General features: G+C 48.6%; 2 protein-coding genes across 5 annotated transcripts in view; both read left to right on the top strand.

The window, feature by feature from the left end:
• HOATZ (HOATZ cilia and flagella associated protein) overlaps positions 1-1850 on the top strand; it is a 29112-nt gene extending 27262 nt beyond the window's left edge. For 2 of the 3 annotated variants that reach the window (XM_059392825.1, XM_059392822.1), the window contains exon 8: positions 155-1850. The gene's annotated coding sequence lies outside the window, so the exon portion shown is untranslated. The remainder of the gene's footprint in view (positions 1-154) is intronic. The other variant, XM_059392830.1, reaches the window with a different exon arrangement.
• A 260-nt stretch (positions 1851-2110) lies between these two features.
• LAYN (layilin) lies at positions 2111-23421 on the top strand. Of its 2 annotated transcripts, XM_059417563.1 has the most exons (8): positions 2111-3159; positions 3785-3808; positions 6154-6451; positions 11301-11458; positions 14973-15005; positions 15556-15639; positions 18160-18256; positions 20545-23421. In XM_059417563.1, exons 1-8 carry the CDS (start codon positions 2628-2630, stop codon positions 20906-20908), a joined length of 1590 nt encoding a protein of 529 aa, XP_059273546.1. In that variant the 5' UTR covers positions 2111-2627; the 3' UTR covers positions 20909-23421. The 2 variants fall into 2 exon arrangements, with proteins under 2 accessions (XP_059273546.1, XP_059273554.1); XM_059417571.1 differs by lacking the exon at positions 3785-3808.
• Positions 23422-24386: the final 965 nt, after the last annotated feature.

Here is a 24386-nt window from a genome sequence, read left to right as displayed (position 1 = left end):
TATCTTAGACACATGTGCACAATGCCATTGCCAACCTCCCTCACTTTCAAAGGTCATTCCCTTTGGTATATATGGGGAAGGAGAAGGTTAAGCGTTTGTCCATTCTGCACTGTGGAACCAGCAGTCTTACTCAGGGTTGTCTGCTCTGCTCCAGGGCTCCACTGACGCGCCCAGCTCCACTGAGGACCACCGTTCACTGCGCTCTTGGCCCCCCTGCCACTGGACTAACCCCCACCGGATGCAGCTCCCACCCACAGCACCCACAGAGCCGTGGGTGACCCACCGGTCAAAACTGCATCACAGGGATAAACCAAATTGCAAGGGAGGGGGGAATAGTCTTTAAATGGAAGAGCGTCTGCCTTGGTAACATTCAGGACTCTCGCTAAGAGAAATGGACAGACAGCAGGTATCAGTGGATGACTAGTAGTTTTGCCCATAACACTATTTGGAGAAAAATGTTTGAACAGAGGGAAGAAATCAGGCCTAGAAAAGGGAAATTTTGAAAATTATAAATTGGCAGTCTCACATCAGCACTATGAAGAGTAAAAGGCACCCTGATATTATTATCTGCCAGACGGATAAATCTCTTTTGTAAAGATGGATAGAGCAGACTGTCAAAACCTAACCTTTCAAACCCGATAACTCCCTTTGTTCTGATTCCATGCTCACTGGGAAATCTCTTGCCCAGAAGCAGAGCATGTGCTCAACAGACTAATAGAAACATCAGTTTGGTTGATAATATTTCTCAATGTATAAATATATTAGTCTCTTAATTGGGTTTAGGCTTGTCAAATTAAGGATGGGACCCTGGACCAAGATAATTTTACCAGGAAAACTAGACTGTGTAAGCTACCCAGCCTTCCCCAGTGCACACCTGTCCACACCTGTACACCTGCGTTACCAGGTATAATGGTTGCATTGCTGCCACAGCTAACAAGGTGATCTAAAACATTTATTACTGCTCACACACCTGGGGGTGTGGCCAGCGGGTTGGCTGATCTAGGCTGGGCCAGGCAGCTCTGCTTCAAGCTACGGCACCTTGGGCAAATGTCTGGTGATTGAGGCAGCTCTGTTCCATGTGTCCTCCTCTTTGGGATGCACATGGTCCAATGGGGTATGAGTTATGTTCCTTTCAGACAGTGACAGAGAAGCAAAAGAACGGATGAGGACATGTGAGGCCTTTTCCACTGTAGGCTCAGATACCTCTGACTTACCCCGTTGGCCAAACAAGGGAAATAATCGAATACAGAGAAAAGGGGTGGGGATATACACTTAGCCCCTTCAGTAAGAAGAATTGCAAAGTCACACGGTACAGGGTGTGGACCCAGGACTTGTGCAGGATTGGAGCTGCTGTTATAATTAGCATATGAGGTTGACCATATGCCTTAACAAAGGCAATGAATGTGCATCAACAGCCAGAGTATCAAAGGGAGAATTCAGGACACAATTTGATTCTTTGGCCCAAGGTGACAGCTTCCCTAAGTTGTAATAGGTGTTGTAACATGGGAAATACATCCTTTTCAATTGTCATTTAGTAGCCAGCTCTCGGCACCCTTACATGTCTGTTTGCTCCCATCAGACCTTCACAAAACTCTTAAGGTAACACCAAGAGTTCATTGAAACTTAGACGAAGGAATTGCCGGAATTCTACGTAGACTTTAAGCGAAGAAAAGCAGAATATCACATGCCAACTCAAGTGCTTCCCTCCACATGGCAGTCCTTACTTTGTCTTGAGAACCAGGAGTTTCTAGAAGGAGTGCTTGTTGGATGTGAGATATTCTAATTCAGACATAAAGATGGGCTGTAAAGCAGCTTGCCGTAATGGTCAGTCCTCACCCGGCTGAGGCTGCTTTGTTCTTCCCTCTATCATCAGCTGATACGAAAACAGATTTCCCAGCCCCAAGCTATATTCATTCATTCATTCATTCCTCCCCCTTGAGAACTGCAGTGGCTCAAGCTGAACCCCAAACCCAGGAAGTCAGACAGCACTTCTGCGGGGATTTGTAGCAATGGGGTATGGGGGGGTGGAAGGGGTGGGAAAGGAAATCAGACCCACCTTCTGCCACTTAGTACTTCAGCTTTTGGACAGGAGGCTCACTTTATTATTTGCGGATATTTGAAAACATTGAGCTCACTGTAAGAAGCAGGTGGAAATAGGAGTATTGTGGCCGTTTCAAAGAGGGAGCCCACACTGAGGGCTGAGCTGGTGAGGAAGGCTTTTTCACAGGGAGCATTCTTACCCAGGGAGACCCTTATGGAGACCACCAGCCCAAGCCTGAACAATTACCCCTACCCCCCAACAGGTGCCCTGCAAAGGCGGAGGATTATTTCCTTGCTGAGTTCAAAGACACCCTTTGGCTTCAGGCGGACCTACCCTCTTCTCAGCCAGAGCTCCAACTCAGCCACCTGGGCTGGACACTCCACACTGTCCCATAGCTTGCCGGCCAGGGGCACACTGCCCACTTGAGTATCTCTTCTCTGTATCCGCCACTCCTTTCTCAGGGGAGGCCCTGAGCACCCCGACTGCAGCCTATGGAGCCCCAGGGAGGTCTCACCGCCTCGACTCTCCCACTGGCCCCCACTGCAGAGCCAGGGGCTCTGGGTGAACTTGGCCATGTCTGCGAGGCATGGGGTGGAGATGTGGCCCTGTTTTGAGCCACGGCGCTCTCTGCATCAGATTCCAGAGAAGCCAGACTGGGATATCACTCGGGCCCGCGCCCTGGGCAAACGCAGGGTCTCCGTGGGAAGCTCGGAGGTGGCGGGGACGCGAGGGCGGCGGGCAGGGAGCTGGTTCCCCTCCTCTGCTCGCTCCCTTCGCGAGGGCCAGGTCTCTGGCGCCGAGGGGAGGCCATCAGGGGCGGGCCCGCGGCGGGGTTGCCCTCCCCTCCGTGACGTCCCAGAGGGCGGAGGACCGCGCGCTGGCTCCGCGCCCTCCCCGCCTCCTCCGGGTGCCGGGTCCGACGGTCCTCGGGAGATGCGGCTGCCGCCTTTGCATTTGCTGTGCACGCTGCTACGGGTTCGTCCGCTCCACTGCCGTGGCGCCGCGGGGTGCGAGGTCGCACCCGAGCCGGGCCATGCAGCCGGGAGCCGCGCTGCAGGCCATGCTGTTGGCCGCGCTGCTGGCGGGGCCCCGGGGCGCCACCGGCCGCCTGCTGAGCGGTGAGTGAGCGCGCTGGGGCGGGGGCGGGTTCCCGGTAGGGCTCCGCACGTGCACCCAGTGCACCCCAGCTGCTGCGGGCCGTCCTCAAGGCCTGCGCCACTCTTCGGCCCACTGCAGAGGCGAGGGGCGACCCCGCCTCTGCTGGTGGACCCGGCCCTCCTGCGCCCCCTGCTTGCAGGGGAGCCGTCGCCCCGCGGCTCTCAGCGCGGGTCTTTGAGATTCATGGAATCTCAAAGTCCGTTCCCCGCCCAGAGTTCCGGGCTTTGGGGCACATAGGCTTGGTGGGGCAGTGGGCAAATCTGCCCCAGGAGGCGCCCCCTCGGCCCGCCCCACTCCCCCGGCGCAGGGGCAGGCTCACCAGGTCTCCTCCAGCCAGTGGGGTTGGGGCGGGGTGGGGGCTCTCGCGTTCCCGGAGACGGCGTCTACAGTGGGGGTTCTGGATCCCCTACGCGGTGGGAACCCAGCCTGTTTACTCCTGGGCTCCTCTGGGGGGAGGATGGCGGGATCCAGCTCTGTTACCAAAGCGCTTGGAGAGGGAGAAAGAAGCCTAGTTAGCGCGGGACAAGCCCCGCCTGACTCAGGGGAATGACTCTCTGCTTCCTTCCTCCTGTCGTGTCACTGCAGCCTCGGACTTGGACCTCAGAGGAGGTACAGTGCTCTGGCTTCTTGCCTCTTCTGTTTGTTCTGCATGTCAAGAGGAGGATGTCCATGTCTCTTTCTCAGGTTTTCCGGCCGCGGACAGACGGCCATGGGGCGGGGGGGGGGGGGGGGGGGGCGAAGAATGACAACCTCTACTCGGTTATCCCGGCTCAAGCCGATGGGAAGGATCTGAAGTGTGTCTCGGGCTGGGGGTGGGCTGCGAGGAGGGGGTGGTGTGTGCATCTGAATGAAGCTGCCTGGGTTAGGGCTGCATGGGCTTTGTCCTAGGTCCTGGGGAACCGAAGCCCCCGCCCTTCCCCTTCCTGCAAATGAGAAGAGAAAGACACTTCCTGAAGGAAGGGAACCAGATGCGCCTCAGGCATGCTTCCAGCTCTGGCTCTCTCTCGCATTCACCCGCAGACTTGGGATGTGTGGCCAGACTGGACCATTCAGGAAACCCGTTTAAGGTGTGATGTTTTCCCTTGATAAACAAATGGTAGAAAAAGGAGGTCTGCCAGTCAATGTAACTCCATCTCACGGTATGCCGGTGGCCAGGCAGGAGGTATCTGGAGCTCATTTTCCTTCTGCTGCCTCATTTGGAGCCACCTTGAAGGAATCACAAGAGCTGGGCTGGCCTAGTCTTCTTCCCAGGCAGCACGCCAGCCACAGCCTCTCTGGCCAGTGACCCCCATTCTGTCTGGAACAACGTCATCATGAAAATGTCCTGCTTTTGAGGCCGCCTAATTTGCCCATGGGCCAGTCCTGTTAGAGTTCTAGCATTAGCAGAATAGCAGAGGAAGGGAGAAGATGCAAAACTCTTCGAACCTGTTGCTTATTGAGACTTGCCTTATAAAAGCAGTAAAAGAAGTTGTAGAAACAAGACTTCCCAGGAGTCTCCCGGATTAGCTGCATGTGCTCTGGTCCCGTTTAGCCCTGAAAATGCAGTCCACGGTCTGTAGCTTTTGCCCCGGATTCTGGTCAGCGTTGGGAACGATGAATGCTCTCTGGTTCCCTGCACAGCTGCAAAACAAATTAGGAAAATGAGAACATCCCTTGGGGGCTGGGAAGAGGTTCTCAAACCAAAATTCTTCATCCTTTCTCGGTGGTAGCAGTTCACAGCCACAGCCCACAATCTGGCTCTCGCCTTGCGAGGGACTTCCCTTGTTGAGATTTGGTTTTCACTTGTGCATTTGGGTCCAGAAGCATATGCTGTGTGCTTCTGCAGGCTAGGAATTGGCGTCTGTTTCTGTATTCCCGGCACCTAGCACAGTGCCAGGCACAGAGCGTCTACGCAGTGCATGTTGATGGAAGGAAGTTCGCACACAGTAAGGCTTCCCGAAGATGCCAGCTGGGGGGATGGGGTATGTACTGGTGAACAGTTTGTCCCTTCTTAATAGAATCCCATCCATTTGTCTAAGATGGCATTCAGCCCTTCGGGTGCCAGTTCCATAAGACGCGTTACACAGGCTCCCAGTGCAGCCTGAAACTGAGGCAAAGTGGGAACTGGGCAGCATAGTTCAACGGTTATGGGCTTGGTTTTGTAATCAGAACCGTGTTCTGACTCAGGTAATGCTACCAATAGCTGTGTGACCTTAGCCAAATTACTTGATTTCTTTGAGCCTTAGTTTTCTCCTCTGTAAAATGAGGCATACACAAGAGCTACATCAAGGGATTACTGTGAGAGTTCAGAGAGAGAAAGAATAGATAAAAATGTAAATTCAATTAGCATAGTTTATGTTGCATAGTAAGAGTTGAGTAAACCTTAGCTGTGTCTTTAGACAAGATCCATCACAGCAGAAAACCCCATCGACCTGATGCTCTTAGCTTCTGCTTATACCACAGCCTGGGCAAAATCTCAGTCCTACTCTACAGGCAAAGGGTTCCAGGATAGAGTAGCCCAACCCCAAGTTCAGAGCATATCTCTTACCTAAAAGAAACACCAAACAGAGAAACCTCCCTCTCAACCACACCGCCCCCTGAGTCTTCCCGATGATATGAAAGAGTTCTATGTGGGTAACTTTAAGTGGAGCCATAAATCTTCACCTACCTTTCTTTTATATGTGCTGCCGAAGCAAGCACAACCTACCTTTCTTTCAAAGGATTGTAAAAAACCTTTGCTTTTTCAAGACCCGCAATGGAACAAACAAAACATGGAGCCCCCACACAATGCAGGCATCGGAATTTAAACCAGCGCATCTCCATGCCAAGTGGGTATCGATGTGCTCTGAGAAGCTACACGACATTACAGAGTCCACAGATGAGTCACTGGCTTCGTGCCCGTGCCGCCGAGCATCCCTGCCCTGGGATACTTTTTGGAGTACTGAAATAGGTTGCTTTTTTTTTCCCCCCTCCAGGACAACCAGTCTGCCGAGGAGGGACACAGAGGCCTTGTTATAAAGTCATATACTTCCACGATGCTTCTCGAAGACTGAACTTTGAGGAAGCCAACACAGCCTGCAGGAGGGATGGGGCCCAGCTAGTCAGCATCGAGTCTGAGGACGAACAGAGACTGATAGAAAAGTTCATTGAAAACCTCCTGGCGTCTGATGGAGATTTCTGGATTGGGCTCAGGAGGCGTGAAGAGAAGCAAAGCAATAGCACAGCCTGCCAGGACCTTTACACATGGACGGATGGCAGCACGGCAACATTCAGGTAAGTGTGGAGAACCCGCAGCAGCTCACCCACCTGACGTAACTCAAAAAGGAGGTAGGCTGAACCCACGGTGCCCAGTGCAGGAGGAAGAGGAGAAGGCCCAGCTGGGCAGAGCCCGGAGAGGATAGCACTGGCCAAAGCCGGGAGGCAAAGGGGGTCAGTCAGTCAACATGGTTCTGTGTCCAACTCCTGTCCCAAGAGCTCTGTCCAGGTAGATGTGGCCCAGGAGCATTGCTTGAACAGAACGTGATGCTTGAAGTCAGGGCTTCTGGCTACCAGCCTTTTGAGTTAGAACCCCAAACAGAGATTGAGGGTCTGTGGAACTAAGACTCTATTAGGGCTCCAGATCACAGGGAGTGGGCCTAGATGGGCCGAAGGAGGACTTAAGGAAGCCTGCATTTTGGAGGACCCTCCTAAACCCACGGCGTCAGGACTCATTCATTTCACACCTTACTCTGGCACCACAGTGGCCTTGCCATCGTCCCTCCCAAAGAAACCCAGCAACAGGGACAAACATCAAAAGATAGCAAAGTTAAAAGGCAGACATAAGACCAGAAAAATGTAACGAATTAGGGAGTAACTATCTTTTTACAATAGAGTTGATATAAGTCATTAAGACACTGAAAGTTTATGTTACGTCAATAAACCCCAAAAGATAAAGAGATGAAAGACTTAAGCAGTTGAAAAATAGAAAATCTAACAGTAAATGATCCCATGGCGGGGCGGGGGGGGGGGGGTAGTTTAAACTCTTTATCAACCAAAAGAATGCTGACGAAAATATGGTTTCTACCCGTGTCTACCGATTATGCCAAGCAGATCCACATCTTCCTTCTACGTGCCAGGGGCGGCCCCTCCAGGGTTCTCGTGGGCTTCTCTTCCTGGAAAAAACCTTAAAAAGGAAAGGGAGTAGGGCACCCAAGTGGCTCAGTCGGTTAATTTTAGCTCAGGTCTCGATTTCCAGATTGTGAGATGGAGCACTGTGTCAGGCACCATTTGGGCGTGGCATCTGTTTAGGGGTTCTCCCTCTCTGTCTCCTCCCTCTCTGTCTGTGGGCCCCCTCTCTAATTGGAAAAAAAAAAAAAAAGGAAGGTTAGTGGGATGAACTACAATGCCCACCACTCTAGCTGGTCCCCAAACCCCAGCTGATACTCACCGACATCCCTCCTCTACTCTCCTGTCTAGATTCCCCTCATTCTCTGCTCAAGGAGCCTCCGTGTCCGACCTTGTGGCAGGACCCAGACCCTCCGGGTATGCGAGGACCCAGTCAATGTGCGCTTCTCAGGCTAGAGTGATAGCACTTTCCTGTTTACCATTGAAATTGGGTATGTGAAGACCCGCAGGAACCCTAGTAGATAACTGGATGCCAAACATATTTCTTCCTGCCCCAAATGGGGAACTGCATAGCTTCTTCCTCCTGTGATTAGGCCGATTACTTCTTACAAAGATAACCACTGCTCTTCTTGCCTAGTAAACCCATGACATGCCTAGTAAACCCAACTAGATGACCAGCCTACTCCCACACCTCCTTTGCTATACAGTAGGTCCCTTGGTCTGATGAGGTGTTATTTGGCATTCTGGGCCAGTAGATCAGGGTAGTGGGTAGTGGTCCTGACCGAGGCCCTGAGGCAGGAAAGGCAAACCCACACCCAGGCTGTAGGTCTCTTCCCGTCAAAGGGAATCATTGCCCTTTTCAGAATGGAAAGAGTCCAGTGTAGTCCACTTGCTCCGCAGTGCCAGGTTGGTGTCCTAAGGCTGGTGTTCCTTCAGGGACTTAGCTTTGGTCTCTGCTGCTGGCAGGTTAGATGTTTGACAGGAGCTTGATGAGCCTCGGTGAGAGGAGATGAACACTGTCGAGCCCACGCAGACCCTCCGTCCTTGCCACCATGGTTACTCCAGGCCGTAGCTGTTGTGCGAGCACTGGGGCGGCCAGTCCCAGGCTAGCTGACATCAACTGGCCGAGTTACTTGTCTCCTAGCCTGTTTAGTGCCTCTTCCGTGTTAGATGCTTTCTGGTGGTTTTTAACTTGTGATAGAGCCTCACACTTCCTGCCTATTCCCATATGTCTGTTTGCATCACATCACTCTGTCCAAGAGCTCCACTCCCCATCCCCAGTCTTCTCTTTCTCCGCTTAGCCTCCTGATCAGCTGGCCAAGCTCTTGCTTTACCCCTGAGTCCGTATAGAGTCTAACCTCCAGGAACTTCTCTTTTTCCATGCAAGCTGGTTCACTAGGGGCACCATCTGAGCTGGTCCATGGAGAGGAGGTCCTCTTACCTCTTGATCTTTCACGGCCAACTCTGAGTGGGGTCGGTGTGCAGCTGCTGTCCTGTGGAGCCGTACTCCCATACTTGGCTGTCCTTTCCATGAAGCAAACTTGGGCAGCCTCTGTCAGGCATCATAAGGGATTCCCTTGTGCAGGGATAGGTGGACACTGAGGGAGAGGCCTTGGAGCGACCGTAGGAGATGCCGTGCCGTGCTCTGCCTGCTCGTACAGTGCTCTCTGGTCCTGGATAGACCCCTTCCACCTTAGAATGGATCGTTCCTGGGCCTGCCCAGCCCGGGTCTAGGTGTGTCTGACAATGCCTCACTCACGATGGGCAACTTGGATTGCACGGTTTTTTGATGTTCCTCGCCTAGTAGCAAGCCAGGAGTGTTTTGCAAAAGGTGGTTATTTCTCACCTACAGATAACATGACCTTGCTATAGAATCCTAGGGGTCTACATTGTGATTCTCTCTTTGGGGCTTGCCACAAATTCTCTGTGGGGTTTCTTCCCATCCCTGATACCTCTGCTAATAGGATCTCCTCGATCATAGGCCCAACTGGCAAATCCGCTTACACCAAAGTCCAGGACCTGCTTCAGCGTCCTTTGTAGCTCTGGACCTCACTCAAAGCTGGCTGTCCTTCATGCCAGCTGAAATAGGGGCCAGAACATTATCCCCAGTGTGAAATATGCTGCCTCTAGAACCCAGAGAGGCCTACGAGGTGCTATGCCCCCTCCTTCACATTATCGTGGGATGCTTCAAGATGCAACATTTGTCCTTTAATGTGAAAGGGAGGCTCTGGCCTTCCCAAAAAGTGGTAGGTTTCTAGTGATCTAGAAACTGTGATCTAGATCTAGTGATCTAGAAACTAGTGATCTAGCCTGAAGTGGCAGGCTCTTGAATCTTTACGGAATTATCTCTAATCCCCTGGACACATGAGTGTCTTCCTAAGCTTACCCTGTTCAAGAGCATGTCAGAAATATGGTAGACCCGTGTGATTTTCCACGAGATGTCTAGGGAGTCCAGGCCTCCTCACACCTCACTATGACAGAGGGTTCGAAAATTAGTATAGGCCCGAGGCAAAACCACAAATGTGTACCGTTGTCTATTCCAAATGAACGCAAACTATTTCTGATTCTCCTTCTGATGAAAAGTATTATGTTCCCTGGACCTGCATATTAAGTAGCCAAGAGCATGTTAACCTGCTCGAGCAAAGACCCCGCATATGGCACAGCAGCTGTAATTAAGGCTTCTACCTAGTTGTGTTTATATTACTCTGGGGTCCTCCTTCAGGGTCTGCGTGGTGTTTGCAGGGGCCAGTCCGGTGAACTAACTAGAGATATGCTGGAGACTCCCCCACCTTGCATTCTCTGATCCTCAAGGGTGGTACTACTTTCTGTCACCTTCCCCTGGATAAGATACTGGGTTTTATTTATTACTTTGGAAAGGGTTGGGGGGAGTGCAGTTTCAGAATCTTGCACTTGACCTCGTCCACTATTACACCTCTTACCTCATAGGCTAAGGAACCAATGTGGACTATACCAGATACCAAACATGGCTGTTCAAGTCATGTATCTGGGAACTGGGGAAATGACCACTGGATGGGCCCCACCATCAGCTGGTCCTGGGCCAGAATTCCATTGACTCCCTGGCCTCCATAGGCTCCCACTCGAATGGGTAGCCCCGAGGACACTCCAAGTCTTCAAATTCCAGTGTCACCTTGCATCCTGTGCCCAACAGAAGGAAGCGGCTCAGGTAACCACACAGACTCTGAAGCCCAGGCTGGAGTCAGTGCGTGCAGTGACCGTTCACAGCATTGGGCTCTCTATGGAATCCAAGGCCTTGCCCTGGCATCCTTCTAGCCAACTGGGTGGTAGCACCATTTATTCCAAGTGTCACTGGATAGTGGAGCTTGGGCTGCACCCCATCCAGGAGCAAGAATGACAAAGACGAGGAATCTGGTAGCAGAGGCAGAAGGAGGGACCCACCTGCCTGATGAAGTGGAAACAACTTAAAACAGGACAAAGACTATGTGGGCCTTCTGCGCCAGTCCCCACCGCCCCCCGCCACCTGTTTTCACGGCCTCTGCATTTTGGAAAGTCTTGCTCAGATTGCTGGCATTTTCCATTTACTTCCCCCGGGCTAGAAAGGCAGTCTTGACGCTTGAAAAGCACAAAGAGTTGTGAGCCAGGCAAGCTCTGGCTGAGATAAGCCAGGCCTCTTCTTAGTGCATCTGATTTCTGAAACAAAGGGAAACAAAAGCCAGTTAGGAAAAGGCAGGGAATACGCTCTCCCAGATGGGCCCTGCTCGCTGCTGCTTCTCATAATTACTCTGCAGATACCATACAGTAATATATTCCTCCCTACAAAGAGGTTGTGGTGAATGTCAGATGATTGATTGTGACGTCCATGTTAGAAAGCACGTGATTCTACTTATTGGCAGGACTTCAATTCCTGCCTCTCTCTGTGTTGTCTTCTGAAGCAGAGTCCTAAGTTCGGGGCTCTGCAGAACTTGAAAGGAAAATAAAGGTTTTGAAGTCTTGGGGTTTCCTCCCCCAGTGGTCTCCATTGTTGACCCCTTTCCTCCAGGAACTGGTACGTGGATGAACCTTCGTGCGGCAGCGAGGTCTGCGTGGTCATGTACCATCAGCCGTCGGCACCTGCTGGCGTCGGGGGCCCCTACATGTTCCAGTGGAATGACGACCGGTGCACCATGAAGAACAATTTTGTTTGCAAATATTCCGATGGTAACGAATCCCTCCCCAAGTCATACGGCTGAATTCTCAGCTTCCTCTCTTACTTCATGCACAGCTACTAGTTCCCAGAATTTGTTACAGTGGTCTCTGAGAAAGCTTGTTGCAAATGCACGGCTGGGGAATGCAGTCTCAGTTCCTCACTGAGGCGTACTCCTAGCAAGGAAGAGGGGGATCTGATGCCAAGAGAAGGCATAAAGAAAGGAAAGGGCCTAATTTATGTATGACAAAGTGAGAATTATGAGAAGCGCAGGGAACAGAAAGCCCTCTAAGTGGATGATCACAGATTCTTATTCTTACCACATGTGAGGATGGCTGTAGGAACTTGGGGAAAAGAAGGAATGTGACAGGAAGCTGGCCATTGTGCTTAGGTTTTCTAGCAGCTACATGACATGATTTTCTGAGGCTTTAAGGAGATGATGGAGTCCCTCAGTTTCACTGGTAGTGGACAGACAGCAGTCACCTTAAGGAACAGGCTTGAACCACCCTCTAGCTATGCCATGCAGGTTCAGCTGGCGTTTGCTTCTAGATCTGTTCAGTGCTCTGAATTGGCTACAAGCCCGCAGTCTCACTCCACTGAGGTTCCCAAAACGCCTCCTCATAACTGAATTAGATCTAACCTTGAAGTGAGTTTTGATCTGTCCCTGAAGTTTCTCTGATCCCCAAGCCAACTGCTGGGTCCCAGACCTGCACCGTTTCCTGGCCAGTATAAAATGACTTGTTAGCTATATCTAGTTAAAAACTAAATACTCCTAAAATTGTTTGAATTTAACTGTTTTTGCTATGATTTTTGCTGCTACAAGGTGCCCACCCCCCTTCATCCTTCCCTTGTGCGCATTGTGAGTTGCCCAGCTGCTGGGCAACTTTTCCCTGTGCTTAGAACTGTCCTACTCCTTCCCAGACAACTCATTCTTACCTGGGGGTTCGCTCTGAACATCATCTCCTCTCATAACGCAGCCAAGTGCAACAGGGATTGTGGATTGGAACCTGGACGATGATGATGGTTTCCGATAAAGGGCAGTATTGGGACGATTGGCAGAGTTTGAATAAGGTCTGTAGATTAGGTAACAGACTATCAATGTTGATTTCTTGGTCCTGATTACTCTACTGTGGTTGCATAAGAACCTGACCCCCAAATCTTTTGAAAAACATTTTGAATTAATTAGAAGTAAAAGTACCCAAGTCTGTAAATTTTTCTCAGAAAAAAAGTTACACATGTGTCTGTATGTGCTTTTCATACATATGTGGGTGTATACGTAGATATAAATAAAAATATAGATCCATAGATATAAATAAAAATATAGATACATAAACATAAATATAGAGAGATACAGAGAGAGAATAAATAAATGCAATACAAAATCGTAACATTTGGGTGAAATATATGGGCACTGTGTACTATTTTAGCAAATTTTCATAAATCTGAAATTTTTCAAAATAAGAAGTTTCCTTTGGGAACCCTCCTAGGGGCCCCTGAAAAACAAGTTAGGTTTTCCTTCTAGGAGGATTTTAGCACTGAGCACACACAGTACTTTAACTCCCTGTTTATAAGTTTTTCCCTTTCACTACGTGGTTGGCCTAGAGACATACATGTTTGACCAGTTCGTGCCTGTGCTTGCTGGGCAAGGAGAGGGACATCCAGTGCCGTTCCAACAAGGAGGCACACCATCTGTAATGCCAGAAACGCTGCTATCTATGATAGCACACAGAATAGCATCTAGAATAGATGTATCTGGCAAAATAGAGGGCAGGTCTCTCTGGGCCAGGGACTGGTTGAATAACGTCTAAAATAGGACTTGGGCAACATGACTGCGTGGAGTGCGCACGTGCTGGCCAGATCTGAACCCCTGCTTGCTTCTGGGGTCTGCTAGGGGCGTAGGTGTCGTCAGTGAAAATCAGAGACAAATCTGCTGAGGCGGCACAATGCAGGGCATCGCAGGGGCTGATGGTGATGCCGCATCAATGTGCCGTGTTCAGTGCAGTATTCACGGTGGACTGAATTGTGTAAGGACAAGAAAATGAATAGGTCATGTCATGTTGTTGAATATACTACATGTTATAGTGTCCTATCGAAAAATTACTCTCTGGGATTCTTAGCCTGTATTGCGTATGTTCTGGCCATCCTGCAGGGCCTGAGAGCCAGAGGGGGTGAGGGCTGTTCTCATTTGCTATTGTATCACCACAACCTAGCACAATCTCTCTCCTTACAATGTTAGTTTTCGCTTGTATTGATTGGGTTCCAATTCCAGCCCAGCTACTCACTAGCTGTAAGATTTGGACAAGTTACTTAATCTCCTGGTACCTAGGATACATGGCGTACAAAACCACCAGAATGATTGCCACTGGCTCATCAGGCTGTTAGCAGGGCAAATCGTGTTCATTTTTAGAAAACACTTAGAACATGGTGATGTTTCTGTCATATAGAAGCACTATATAGGTGGGCTTTTAAAAATAAATAAATAGGGACGCCTGGGTGGCTCAGTGGGTTAAGCTCCTGCCTTCCGCTCAGGTCATGATCCCAGGATTCTGGGATCGAGCCCCGCATCGGGCTCCTTGCTCAGCAGAGAGCCTCTTTCTCCCTCTCCCTCTGCCTGCCTCTCTGCCTACTTGCGATCTCTATCCTTCTGCCAAATAAATAAATAATCTTTTTAAAAAATAATAAAAATAAAAATAAATAGATTTGCATCACCTTTGCACGTGCGCGTGCACACACACACACACACACACTCTTATAGGAAGAGGATTGAAAGTTTCCTTCAGAAGCTTCAGAATAGCCTTAGCATCCTGGCCTAAGGACTGTGAATTCCAAAACGATGCCCTTTAAGGACCCCATCCTTATGAAGCCCAGAGCATCCGATGAGCATGAGAGATTTGCTACCAGTTCCTTAGAGGGATGCACTCCCAGCCCAAGGGGAAAATATTCAATGTAGATTATCTGTACAGCCTGATGGTCTTCAGGCTCTCGAGACATTTGAAATGACTCAGGTTCTAGAACTCCAGTGTCCACCGTGGGCAGGTGGACTCCCCCCACCACAACCATGCCCACTTCCAGGAGATCAGTGTTTGTTACTCTCTGAAACATCCCCAGTGGGAATTGTTAACATGTCTTTGATAGCTTTAAGATAATCCAGGCCTGAGTGTCATTGGGAAGGGGTCGGGGTTGCTTTGGACCTAGATTAGCCCTATGTTGATAAGGATTAAAGCGGAGTAAGGGCACACAGGGGTTCATACCACTCTTTCTATTTTTGTGTATATTTTGAAATTCCTGTATTTAAAATTTTAAAATACTTTTTTTAAAAAATACCCAAATGAAGCTGGGGGAAGGCTAGTCTTGCTGCAGAAATGATGCTTTTGACTTACTAACCCAGATCTTGGCATCTCGCAGCACTAAATAAAGTTTATCAGATGACTGAGGGAGTAAATAAGGGGAGGCCATCATCTGGCCAATTTCATCCAGATGGCATGGAAATTTAGTTACTATTTTCGTGTTTGTTTCTTTCTACCGCAGAGAAACCAACAGCTCCTTCTACAAAGCCTGGAGGTAAGCCTATCATTTGAGATTTGGGCTAATTTGGGCTGTTTCTCAGGCCCCTTTTATGGGTTTAGAACTGTATGTTCTTCAGATTTGCCAGCAGGAAGAGGGCTGGTGGGAAGTCAGACCATTTGGAGGGGTGTACGCCACACCCAGCCCCGCCAAGTAGTTCATTAATCTCCCTGGAGTTGCCCATTGCTCCCAAAGCTGAAAAGCAACAACCACAAATTCAGTTTGGGATGAGACTTGTCATTATTGACAGTATGAAAGGCATAACTCGATCTAATGACAAAAGGAGTGAGTTCTGTGTGCTTTGATGCCAGGCGCCTGCTGTCTGTTTCAGGACAGGCTTCTTGGCAGTGAAAATCTCACCAGGAAGGTGAAGACGGTTAAACCTGGAGGCCAGCAAATTCAACCCTTTACTTTTCTATCTTTATAAATGGCCTTGGTCAAATTGCTACTACTTTCTCACGTCCCTCTACAACCTGGTGGGACCTCAGAGACCATGTGGATCGTGAGGTCTTCTACCTTGTTCTCAAGTCCACTTGTCTGTTTCCAGATGAAAGAACAGAGCCAGCGACACCCATGCTTCCAGAAGATACGGGGAAAGAAGATGCCAGAGAGACATTTAAAGGAAACGACGGTATGGACAGAACCCTCCTGGGGAAAGTAGATGGTGGGACCCTCTTGATCACAAATTACAGAGGGTTACGATCTCTACTTTGTTCTTTCTCGCAGTTATTTTAAAAATGAACTAAACGGGGGGCGCCTGGGTGGCTCAGTGGGTTAAGCCGCTGCCTTCGGCTCAGGTCATGATCTCAGGGTCCTGGGATCGAGTCCCGCGTCGGGCTCTCTGCTCAGCAGGGAGCCTGCTTCTCTCTCTCTCTCTCTCTCTCTCTTCCTGCCTCTCTGCCTAACTGTGATCTCTCTCTGTCAAATAAATAAATAAAATCTTAAAAAAAAAAAAAATGAACTAAACGGGGCATCTGAGGCTTTGCAGAAAGTGCATGCAGAGTTGGGGACCATCTGGGAAGCCTGGGGAGAGTAGACCAACCAGTAGATGAAATGGTGGCATGAGGATGGGGGGTGGGGGTTGGGCACCCAGCAGTCCTGGGTGGGGGCAGGGTCCTGGCACAGAAAACCCCAGGTGGGATGCGGGACACAGGACGTCCCAGCTTGATATTCACATGAAAAAAAAAAGAGGTGGACAAAAACATTTTACAACTCAAATCATAAAGGATCCAAGAAAATGGGTGATAAACCGGGGTGCTAATGGAATTTCAACCTCGAGCCTCCCACCTGGAGCATTAAGAGGGAGATCTGGGATTGTGTCCCTGGACAGCATTTAGAAAAACACGTCATTTCTCCGTGCTATAGTGTCCTCTTTTGCATAACAGAAGTAATGGGGCGTTCCTCACCTGAGAGCATCACCATGGCCCTGAAATGAAATAGGATATTGTAAAGCTGCGTTTCTGACACCAGCTACCCCAACTTAGGGCAGAACCCACAGGGGAAGAGCTCCATCCAGATGAGACTGCCCTCCCTGCAGACATCAGTCACAAGGTCAAGGGTCCCCAGGCCATTCCCACTTCTGATCAGCTGGCTGCAAATCCAGAGTGTGCCCATAACCCCCTCAGTTTTGATAACTCACAAGAACAACTCACAGAATTCAGGAAAACACTCTATTTCAGCTGCATTTCATTGTAAAGGAGCTAAATCAGGAGCAGCCCCCTGACAAACCAGATTGGGTAATGTCCAGGAAGGTCCCCTATGGGGAGGTTCTGCATCCTCTCCCTATGGACTTGAGCAGCATCATCACCCTCCTGGCACATGACTATGTCCACCACCCAGAAAGTCCCATTGAGCTTGGTGTGCAAAGACTTTGGTGCAAGGATACAGCGTATAATACATAAACACTGAGGTGTTCTTACACAGGCATCATTGATATGGTCATTGGCCATGTAATTGAACTCAATCCCTAGTGCCCCCTCCCTCCTAAGACATCTCCTCAGCATAGACTCTGATGTGGTCTGATGGGGCTCGTGAATAACAGTTACTCCTATTACCTTGGAAATTCCAAAGATTTAGAGCCTCTTTTCCAGGAACCAAGGACAAAGGCCAGTCAAATATTTTTTTATTATACAACAGATAAAATGTATTGAAAATGCGTTGGAAAAAGTACAAAAATGCTGTGCAGAGATGGGTGGTGTTTTCATTGTTCATTATTATCATGGCGGCATTTAAAGTGAGTTTTGTTTTGGGCCCTTATGGTGTGGGGGTGGTTGTCAGGTTTGCAGCCTCACAGGAAAACAAAACAACAACTTCTAGAAGGTTGGGAACATTGGACCAGAGGAGTAAGGAAGGGGTCAGTCGCCAGTCCTTGGTTCTTCCTAAAGGCAACCATGACAGAAAATTCTTTGGTTCTAAGTCTTGAAGGACAGGAAAGGTCAGGATAGCAGGCCTCTGAATGCCCTCCACAGTCACTGCTCTTGGTCCCAACTGGATCCAATTAGGTTTAGTCAGATTTGTTGGGAAGGTTACAGTCTGATTCATGTGTTTCATGTGACCTTCTCTTTCCTGGTAATGGCACGGAGACTAGCTTCTCCCTCACTCCCTCCCTCTTCCCCACCCCACCTTGGGAACTACCACTTCTGTCCTTAGAGCCAAAGACATCAACACTGCCCAAACAGCCCCTGCTTTTTTTTAAGGGAGATTTTAAGGGAGTGCTATTTTGCAAGAAACTCCAACATGTAAATTTCTTTTCTCTATTACTTAGGGTCATAGGACAGGTAGAGAATGCTCAGTCACGGTCTGGCTGACTGTACACATACCTCCTTCCAGGAGCTCGCTCTTTGCAATACTCCGTGTTGGCTATGCTTTTTTTTTTTTTTTTAAGATTTTATTGTTTATTTGACAGACAGAGATAACAAGTAGACAGAAAGGCAGGCAGAGAGAGAGAGAGAGAGAGAGGGAAGCAGGCTCCCTGCCAAGCAGAGAGCCCTATGCGGGACTCGATCCCAGGACCCCGAGATCATGACCTGAGCCAAAGGCAGCGGCTGAACGCACTGAGCCACCCAGGTGCCCCTTGGCTATGCTTTTTTAAGCCTGTTTTGATGTTCATAAAACATCACTAATACTGATACTAATATGGTTTTCTTTTCAGAATCCACCTTGAATCTTGCTTATATTCTAATCCCTAGCACCGTCTTTCTCCTCGTGGTCATCACGGTTGTCTTTTGGGTTTGGATCTCCAGAAGGAGGCAAGTAAAACCTTCATTGTGTCAACCTGGTGTCTTCTGGACTCCTGGAGATTTGGACATTGGTCTTTTTGCTTCATGAAAAGCCACAGCAGCTCCAAGATAATTACCATTGCAGATTGGAGAGTGAATTCTCTGGTGGCCTCCTGGCATTCAGAAGTACTAGGCATTTGTGCTTAGTTGTGATTAGGAGAGTGGTCTTACAGCCTTTAATTTGTGTGTGTGGAAGCTTTCAAATGACGTGAGGGGTGAAACAGTTATTCGCCTCCTCTTTAGCCACACATCAGCCAGCAAGGTGCTTTCGTGACTGTAGGCTCTCACTCCAAAGATGTCTGTTAGCTGGGCGAAGGAATAGGGAGCCACTGAAAAATGACTCTCCCAGAGCCTTCTGGCAAAGATCTGAAACTGAATCCCTTTGTTCAAAATGAAATAGCTAAAGCCTTTTAGTTGACTTTGCTTTTCACTGACTGTACAAATTCAGATTGCTGCAAAATAGCCACACTAAGTGGCCTAGATCATCTCTGTTTATGGATCGTGTGCCACCAGTTTTGAGGTTCCCACCGCTCTTCTCAGTTGCCTTTTTACTCCCCAGCATCATACAGACATGGAAACATGAATGTACCATACACAGAACGAAGCTGGTCTGCCCATTTTACAACAGGAAAACTGAGTTCCAGTTGAAGATTCGATTCCCTTTGATGACCATTTTATGATGAATTAGTAAGATTTCAACGCACAGTTGACCCTGGAACAACATGGGTTTGAACTGTGTGGATCCACTTATACATGTTTTGGGTATTTTTAACAAATATAGTATAAGTCTGTAAATGTCCTTTTTCTCCTTTATGACTTTCTTAATAACGTTTTCTTTTCCCTCACGTACTTTATTGTAAGAACACAGCATATAATACATATAACATATGAAATATGTGTTAGGTGTCTCATCAGAAGTAGGCTGCTAATGGTTCCGTTTGGGGTCAAAGTTACAGATTGTCATCTGCATGGGGTGCAGGGGGAGAGGGTTGTTACCCGTAATCTCCTCACTGTTCAAAGGTCAATAGCAGAAAGTGCTTCATTTAATTATATCTTCCTTATAGGATTATCAAAAGAATTAAAAGTTAATTCATGCAGAATAGGCATATAGGAAGCACTCAAAAATGTTAGTTCTTACTATGATCCTTTTTATCAGTTAATTCATGTTGATCTAAAAATAGAATTCAGTTTAAAAAATAGGAATACATTTCCCAGTTACTCACTCTGCAGTTGTTTTCAGTTTTTTTGTTTTTTTTGTTTTTCCCTTTCTTAGTCTATTTAGCACCTCACCAGGATTTGGGAATTGTAACTCTGAAGCTGGAGTCTATCTCAGGAATTTTTTCAGGGGGTTTTAACCTTTTTATGTCACAGACCTCTGTAGCAATTGGGTAAATCCTATGGACCCCTTCCCAGAACAGTATCTCTAAATATATAAAATGAGATAATTCTGGATTGCAAGGGAAGCAATTGTACTGATAAAAACAATTTAGCAAAATATTTCCAAAAAATAAATGTGATTCGGTAATACACATGTTTCTTTACTAATATTTCTTTATTTAGTGGTGGGTATAGTTAGCATAATTTTGCAGTAGAGATGAGTATATCTATGATAACTGTGATGTGATGTGAAAAATCAGTGATTCTGTTGGCGATCAAATCAAAGATATTGCTAATTCTACTCTAATTTATTACCTATATTTAGAATTGAAGGCAGGCTAACTTTGACTTGGAGATGAGTTTTTAAAAATGTGATATTGTTGGGGCACCTGGGTGACTCAGTGGTTAAAGCCTCTGCCTTCGGCTCAGGTCATGATCCCAGAGTCCTGGGGTCAAGCCCCACATTGGGCTCTCTGCTAAGCAGGGAGCTTGCCTCCTCCTCCTCTCTCTCTCTCTCTCTCTCTGCCTGCCTCTCTGCCTACTTGTGATATGTCTGTCAAATAAGTAAATAAAAATCTTTTTTAAAAAATTTGATATTGTTCCCCATCCAATTTGATCCATGGATGCCATGGGAGCTCTGGGGATCCCAGGGCAACCCCCTCTGTGCTATGCTCTGGCAGAAGCGAATGGTAGATAGGCAATCTCTTTCCTGTTTTGGTACCCCCCACGCCACCCCAGAGCCCTGACCCATAAGTTCCTGCAGGTGAGAAGGGCAGAGTCATTCATTACTCCCCAATGTCTTCCTCGTCCCGAGCAAGAGACACCGGGATTTTCTCAATCCCTTCGTCTAAACTACTCAACGTGCTTTTCTTTCCTCCTAGGAAACGGGAGCAGCCAGGCTCCAGCATGAAGGAGCCGCACACCATCTGGCCCTCTCCTCACCATGGGGACAGCCCAGACCTCGAGGTTTACAACGTCATACGAAAACAAAGTGAAGCCGATTTAGCTGAGACCCGGCCAGACCTGAAGAACATCTCATTTCGAGTGTGTTCGGGTGAAGCCACTCCCGATGCCATGTCTTGTGACTATGACAACATAGCTGTGGACCCCTCCGAAAGTGGATTCGTGACTCTGGCGAGCTTGGAGAGCGGCTTTGTGACCAATGACATTTACGAGTTCTCCCCGGACCGAACGGGGAGGAGCAAGGAGTCTGGATGGGTGGAAAATGATATATATAGTTATTAGGACACATGAGAAACACTTGAATGAACGGGAATGGGAAAGAAAAGGGGAGCAAACTTCTCCTGTTTTCTATGAGGAGAAGACTCAGAAAGTCTATGAAAATCTCCGATCAGGTCGTGGGGATCAGCATGTGATCTCCATTAGCCCCTGTTGGATCCCCAAGTTTGGCCAGATCCCCTATCCCCGACTCTCCCCCAGATCAACCTTAGGAGAAAGCCTTGCCCGTGGTCAGGCATGTAGTAGAAAATACCAGTTGATGGGTTACTTCTGACTTTCAAGGGACCATGCTTTCCTTGGCAGGGAGAAGGTTGTGGCTGCGGGACTCAGGAGTCCCACCTCTGGGTTCTCTGTTTCTTACTCTTTATAGCAGCACGTATAATCACAGCAAGACAGAAATTACTGACTCTTTGCAAAGCCCACGTCCTCTGGCATCGGGCTGGCCTGTGTGTCGGTAATTCTAAGGTCCGTTTTTTTCAAAGAATCAAATCCAATCAAAAGCAGGAAGCAGAATGTTAGTCTGTCTGTGTCTACAGCCCTTCCTCTGCCTGTGGCCTCAGGGGACCTCTTTTTCTTTCTCCTCACATCCAAACTTGGAAATAGCCAACTTGGAAATATTTGACAAACTGGGACTGAAATCCCCAGTCTCGGCTTCCAGGCGCCGCTGCGTGCCCAGCCCGGGCCGTGCTCGTTATGGAGCTGGTGTGTGTGTTCGACCCAAGCACCAGCACAGCATTGCCGGTGACGGTCCCCACTCCTCCTGTTTGTGGTAGGGACCGGCCTGAATACTCTGGGACTCAGGTCCACAGCAGAGTTTCTTGGCCCAACACCAGTTGTTTACACGTTGAAGGTCTAAGGGCTTCTATCTTGTTATTTTAGGCTTTCTTCTCGATCTTATTTTCTCACAGTTTGTCCTTTTGCCTCATGTGTGGAGCCCGGAACGAGAGAGAGTTAGCTGGTCTGGGTCCCAGCAGCGTCGCCTGCCCAATTACCCGCCACAGTGGGGCGGAGAGCAGGGGGTGGACGACAAACACGTCACTTATGCCTGCTTCCAGGAAGTGCATTTTGTGGACTTACAAGATTTTTTAAAGATTTTTTTTATTTATTTGACACGGAGAGAGAGCACAAGCAGAGGGAGCAGCAGAAGGAAAGGGAGAAGCAGGCTCGCTCCCCGTGAGTGGGGAGCCTGATGTGGGACTCGATCTCAGGACCCTGAGATCATGACCTGAGCTGAAGGCAGACCCTTAACCAACTGAGCCACCCAGGTGCCCCGACTTACAACACTTAAAGCAAAAAGAGTGACCCCATGGTCTGAAGGACTGACTTGTTTGCTGCTCCAAAACATCGAAGTTCCATAATTGGGCTTCAGATGTCCCGACTCTGTAATCTGTCCGTTTAGCTCCCCCACCCCCACCCCGGGTCCCCCTCCTCAGGCCCCTGTGAGGCTGCACCTCCACCAGGACGGGATCCTGTCTGTCCCATCAGCATCAAACCACCTACACCCAAGACCGCATTTGGCACAGAGGATACAATGTTTGTGGAATGCATGAACAATTCATTTTCAGGTCCACGTAAATTAGCCTAGATATGTTAGCCTAAACGTTTGTAGGACCCGTTGTTCACACTCTGCCTGAGTTGGGGAGGTCAGGGAGTTATCTTAGTTTAAAAGGCTTTCCTTTCGCCTAGGAAGAGGGAAGCGTGGTAACAAACAAGCTGGTAAATGGCATTAACAACATCCTTCATGTCACTGAAGCTGGTAACCAAAGGGTTAATGGGGCTAACAAGCCCAGCTGCAACTTTTTACCCAGGCCCCTTCTATTTGCCTTTAAATTTCCTGGCTCTGAGCCTTCTTTGGGGGAAGGTAGAGCTGAGGCTGGTCCGTTGGGCTCCTCATCTGGTCGCTTCTCAGAGAAGTCGTTTCCTTGTTGCCAGCTCGATGGCTCAGTGGTTATCCTAGAAGTGCCTCATGCGACAGACCTGGGTTTGGGTACAAAGTTGGCGAAGCCACCTGGAGCTCCCCGCTCATGGTTCCTCGGGCCCCAGCCGGGAAGGGGAGTCCAGCGACCGTCCAAGCGGCTGCCGAGGCTCTTGGTCCTCCGGCGTCGCAGGGGCCGCACCCCAACTGGGTACCTTTCGGCACCAAATGTAACTCCTGCGGCCGGCGGCTAGTCTGGGGCTTGGTTTGGATGGACGTCTCTGGGTGAATACTTCATGTGCGGTGGCACGTGACCCTGTTTCTTCCGTTTGGTTCATTCGGTGAAGCTCGGACTTACGGGCTGGCACCGATGGGGCTTCCTTCAGTGTGTTTGTTGTTGCAGCTTTTGGCATCTTTGAATAAGAGTAGCCGTGTTCTGACTGGGATATGCGAAACGACCATTTGATCCCCATACGCAGCCCTCGGGGTTGTATCCTCTTAAACTGGGTTATTATTATTATTATTATTATTGCAATACCGCTTGGCCACCATATTTATGAGACTCCTAAGAAAAATGACCAATAAAAGGATCCATAAATTATAACTCCTCTTGCAATGGATTTGTTTTATACAAAGATGATACTTAGAGATTGGGGCTTGAAGATTTTGTTTGCCTCTTGTTTGTGTATTTGTGTGCGCGTCCTTGGACGTTGTGGATGTGAGAGGTTTTCCTCTGTCTCTGAACGGTCTTGCTAAAACTCGTTTGTAAAAGCGCTCCATTTGGTTGGCTTAAAGGCTAACGCTTGTTTGTAATAATTGGGCATTCTAAAACTCAGAAAAATGGAAACTAAACCAAACATTTCTCAAGTTTATGTGCCCTAGGAAAATGTTTGATATTAAAGCTAATTTCGGCTTGTTGGTTTCATTAAAATGGAGCTGTCTTCAGAGCTGTCAGCAGTAGACGTAGAGTTTCTGTCCCACCAATTCCTTGTATTTGAGTTTGTTTCTGTTTGGTTGGTTCGTTTTTGTTTCAGAGAAGAAGTACTTTGATGCCTCATGAAGTTTTATGGGTGCTCTAAGAACTAATAAACAAATGTAAATGATAATAAATGTAATTAAGACTACTGGAAATAATAAGGGAAACAACTCTTTGCAGGGAAAGCAAGACTGGTAGTTCAAAGAGTGAACACTTACGACAAACTAGAATGTAAAAAGGAAACTTGTAGAAGGTTGGAAGCAGGGATCTTCAGGAAGGAATTCTGGGCGTGGTCAGGACTGATGAAGAGTATGGAATATATATGGGAAAGCCTGTCTGGGAGTGATCAACACTTGGGGAAGAGAAAGGAAAGTCAGAGCAGATCAGGCAGTTGTTTGGGCAGTTGATACCATATCAACCGAAGCCTTAACCGATTCTCTGAGGAGTTCCAGAGTGGGATTACTCTTCAAACCATCCCCAATGAGGTCAAAAGGCCGGGGCTTCTATAATAGTCATTGGATGTGACCAGCTGGGAAGGGGGCATGACCTTGGCAAGGCAGCTGTCTTCAGTTAAGGCAGTTCTGAATGGCCTC

The sequence above is a fragment of the Mustela nigripes genome, chromosome 1, assembly GCF_022355385.1.
Source record: "Mustela nigripes isolate SB6536 chromosome 1, MUSNIG.SB6536, whole genome shotgun sequence".
In the NCBI taxonomy this organism is placed as follows: Eukaryota; Metazoa; Chordata; class Mammalia; order Carnivora; family Mustelidae; genus Mustela; species Mustela nigripes.
This window is presented reverse-complemented; position numbering and strand designations above follow the sequence as displayed.

What these genes read in the sequence shown, in the direction of transcription:
- LAYN (XM_059417563.1), top strand. Translation starts at nt 2,628, where the DNA reads ATGGGGTGGAGATGTGGCCCTGTTTTGAGCCACGGCGCTCTCTGCATC. An exon ending in GGACTTGGACCTCAGAGGAG is followed by an intron (nt 3,809 to 6,153) that starts GTACAGTGCTCT and finishes TCCCCCCTCCAG; the next exon opens with GACAACCAGTCTGCCGAGGA. An exon ending in GACATTTAAAGGAAACGACG is followed by an intron (nt 15,640 to 18,159) that starts GTATGGACAGAA and finishes TTTTCTTTTCAG; the next exon opens with AATCCACCTTGAATCTTGCT.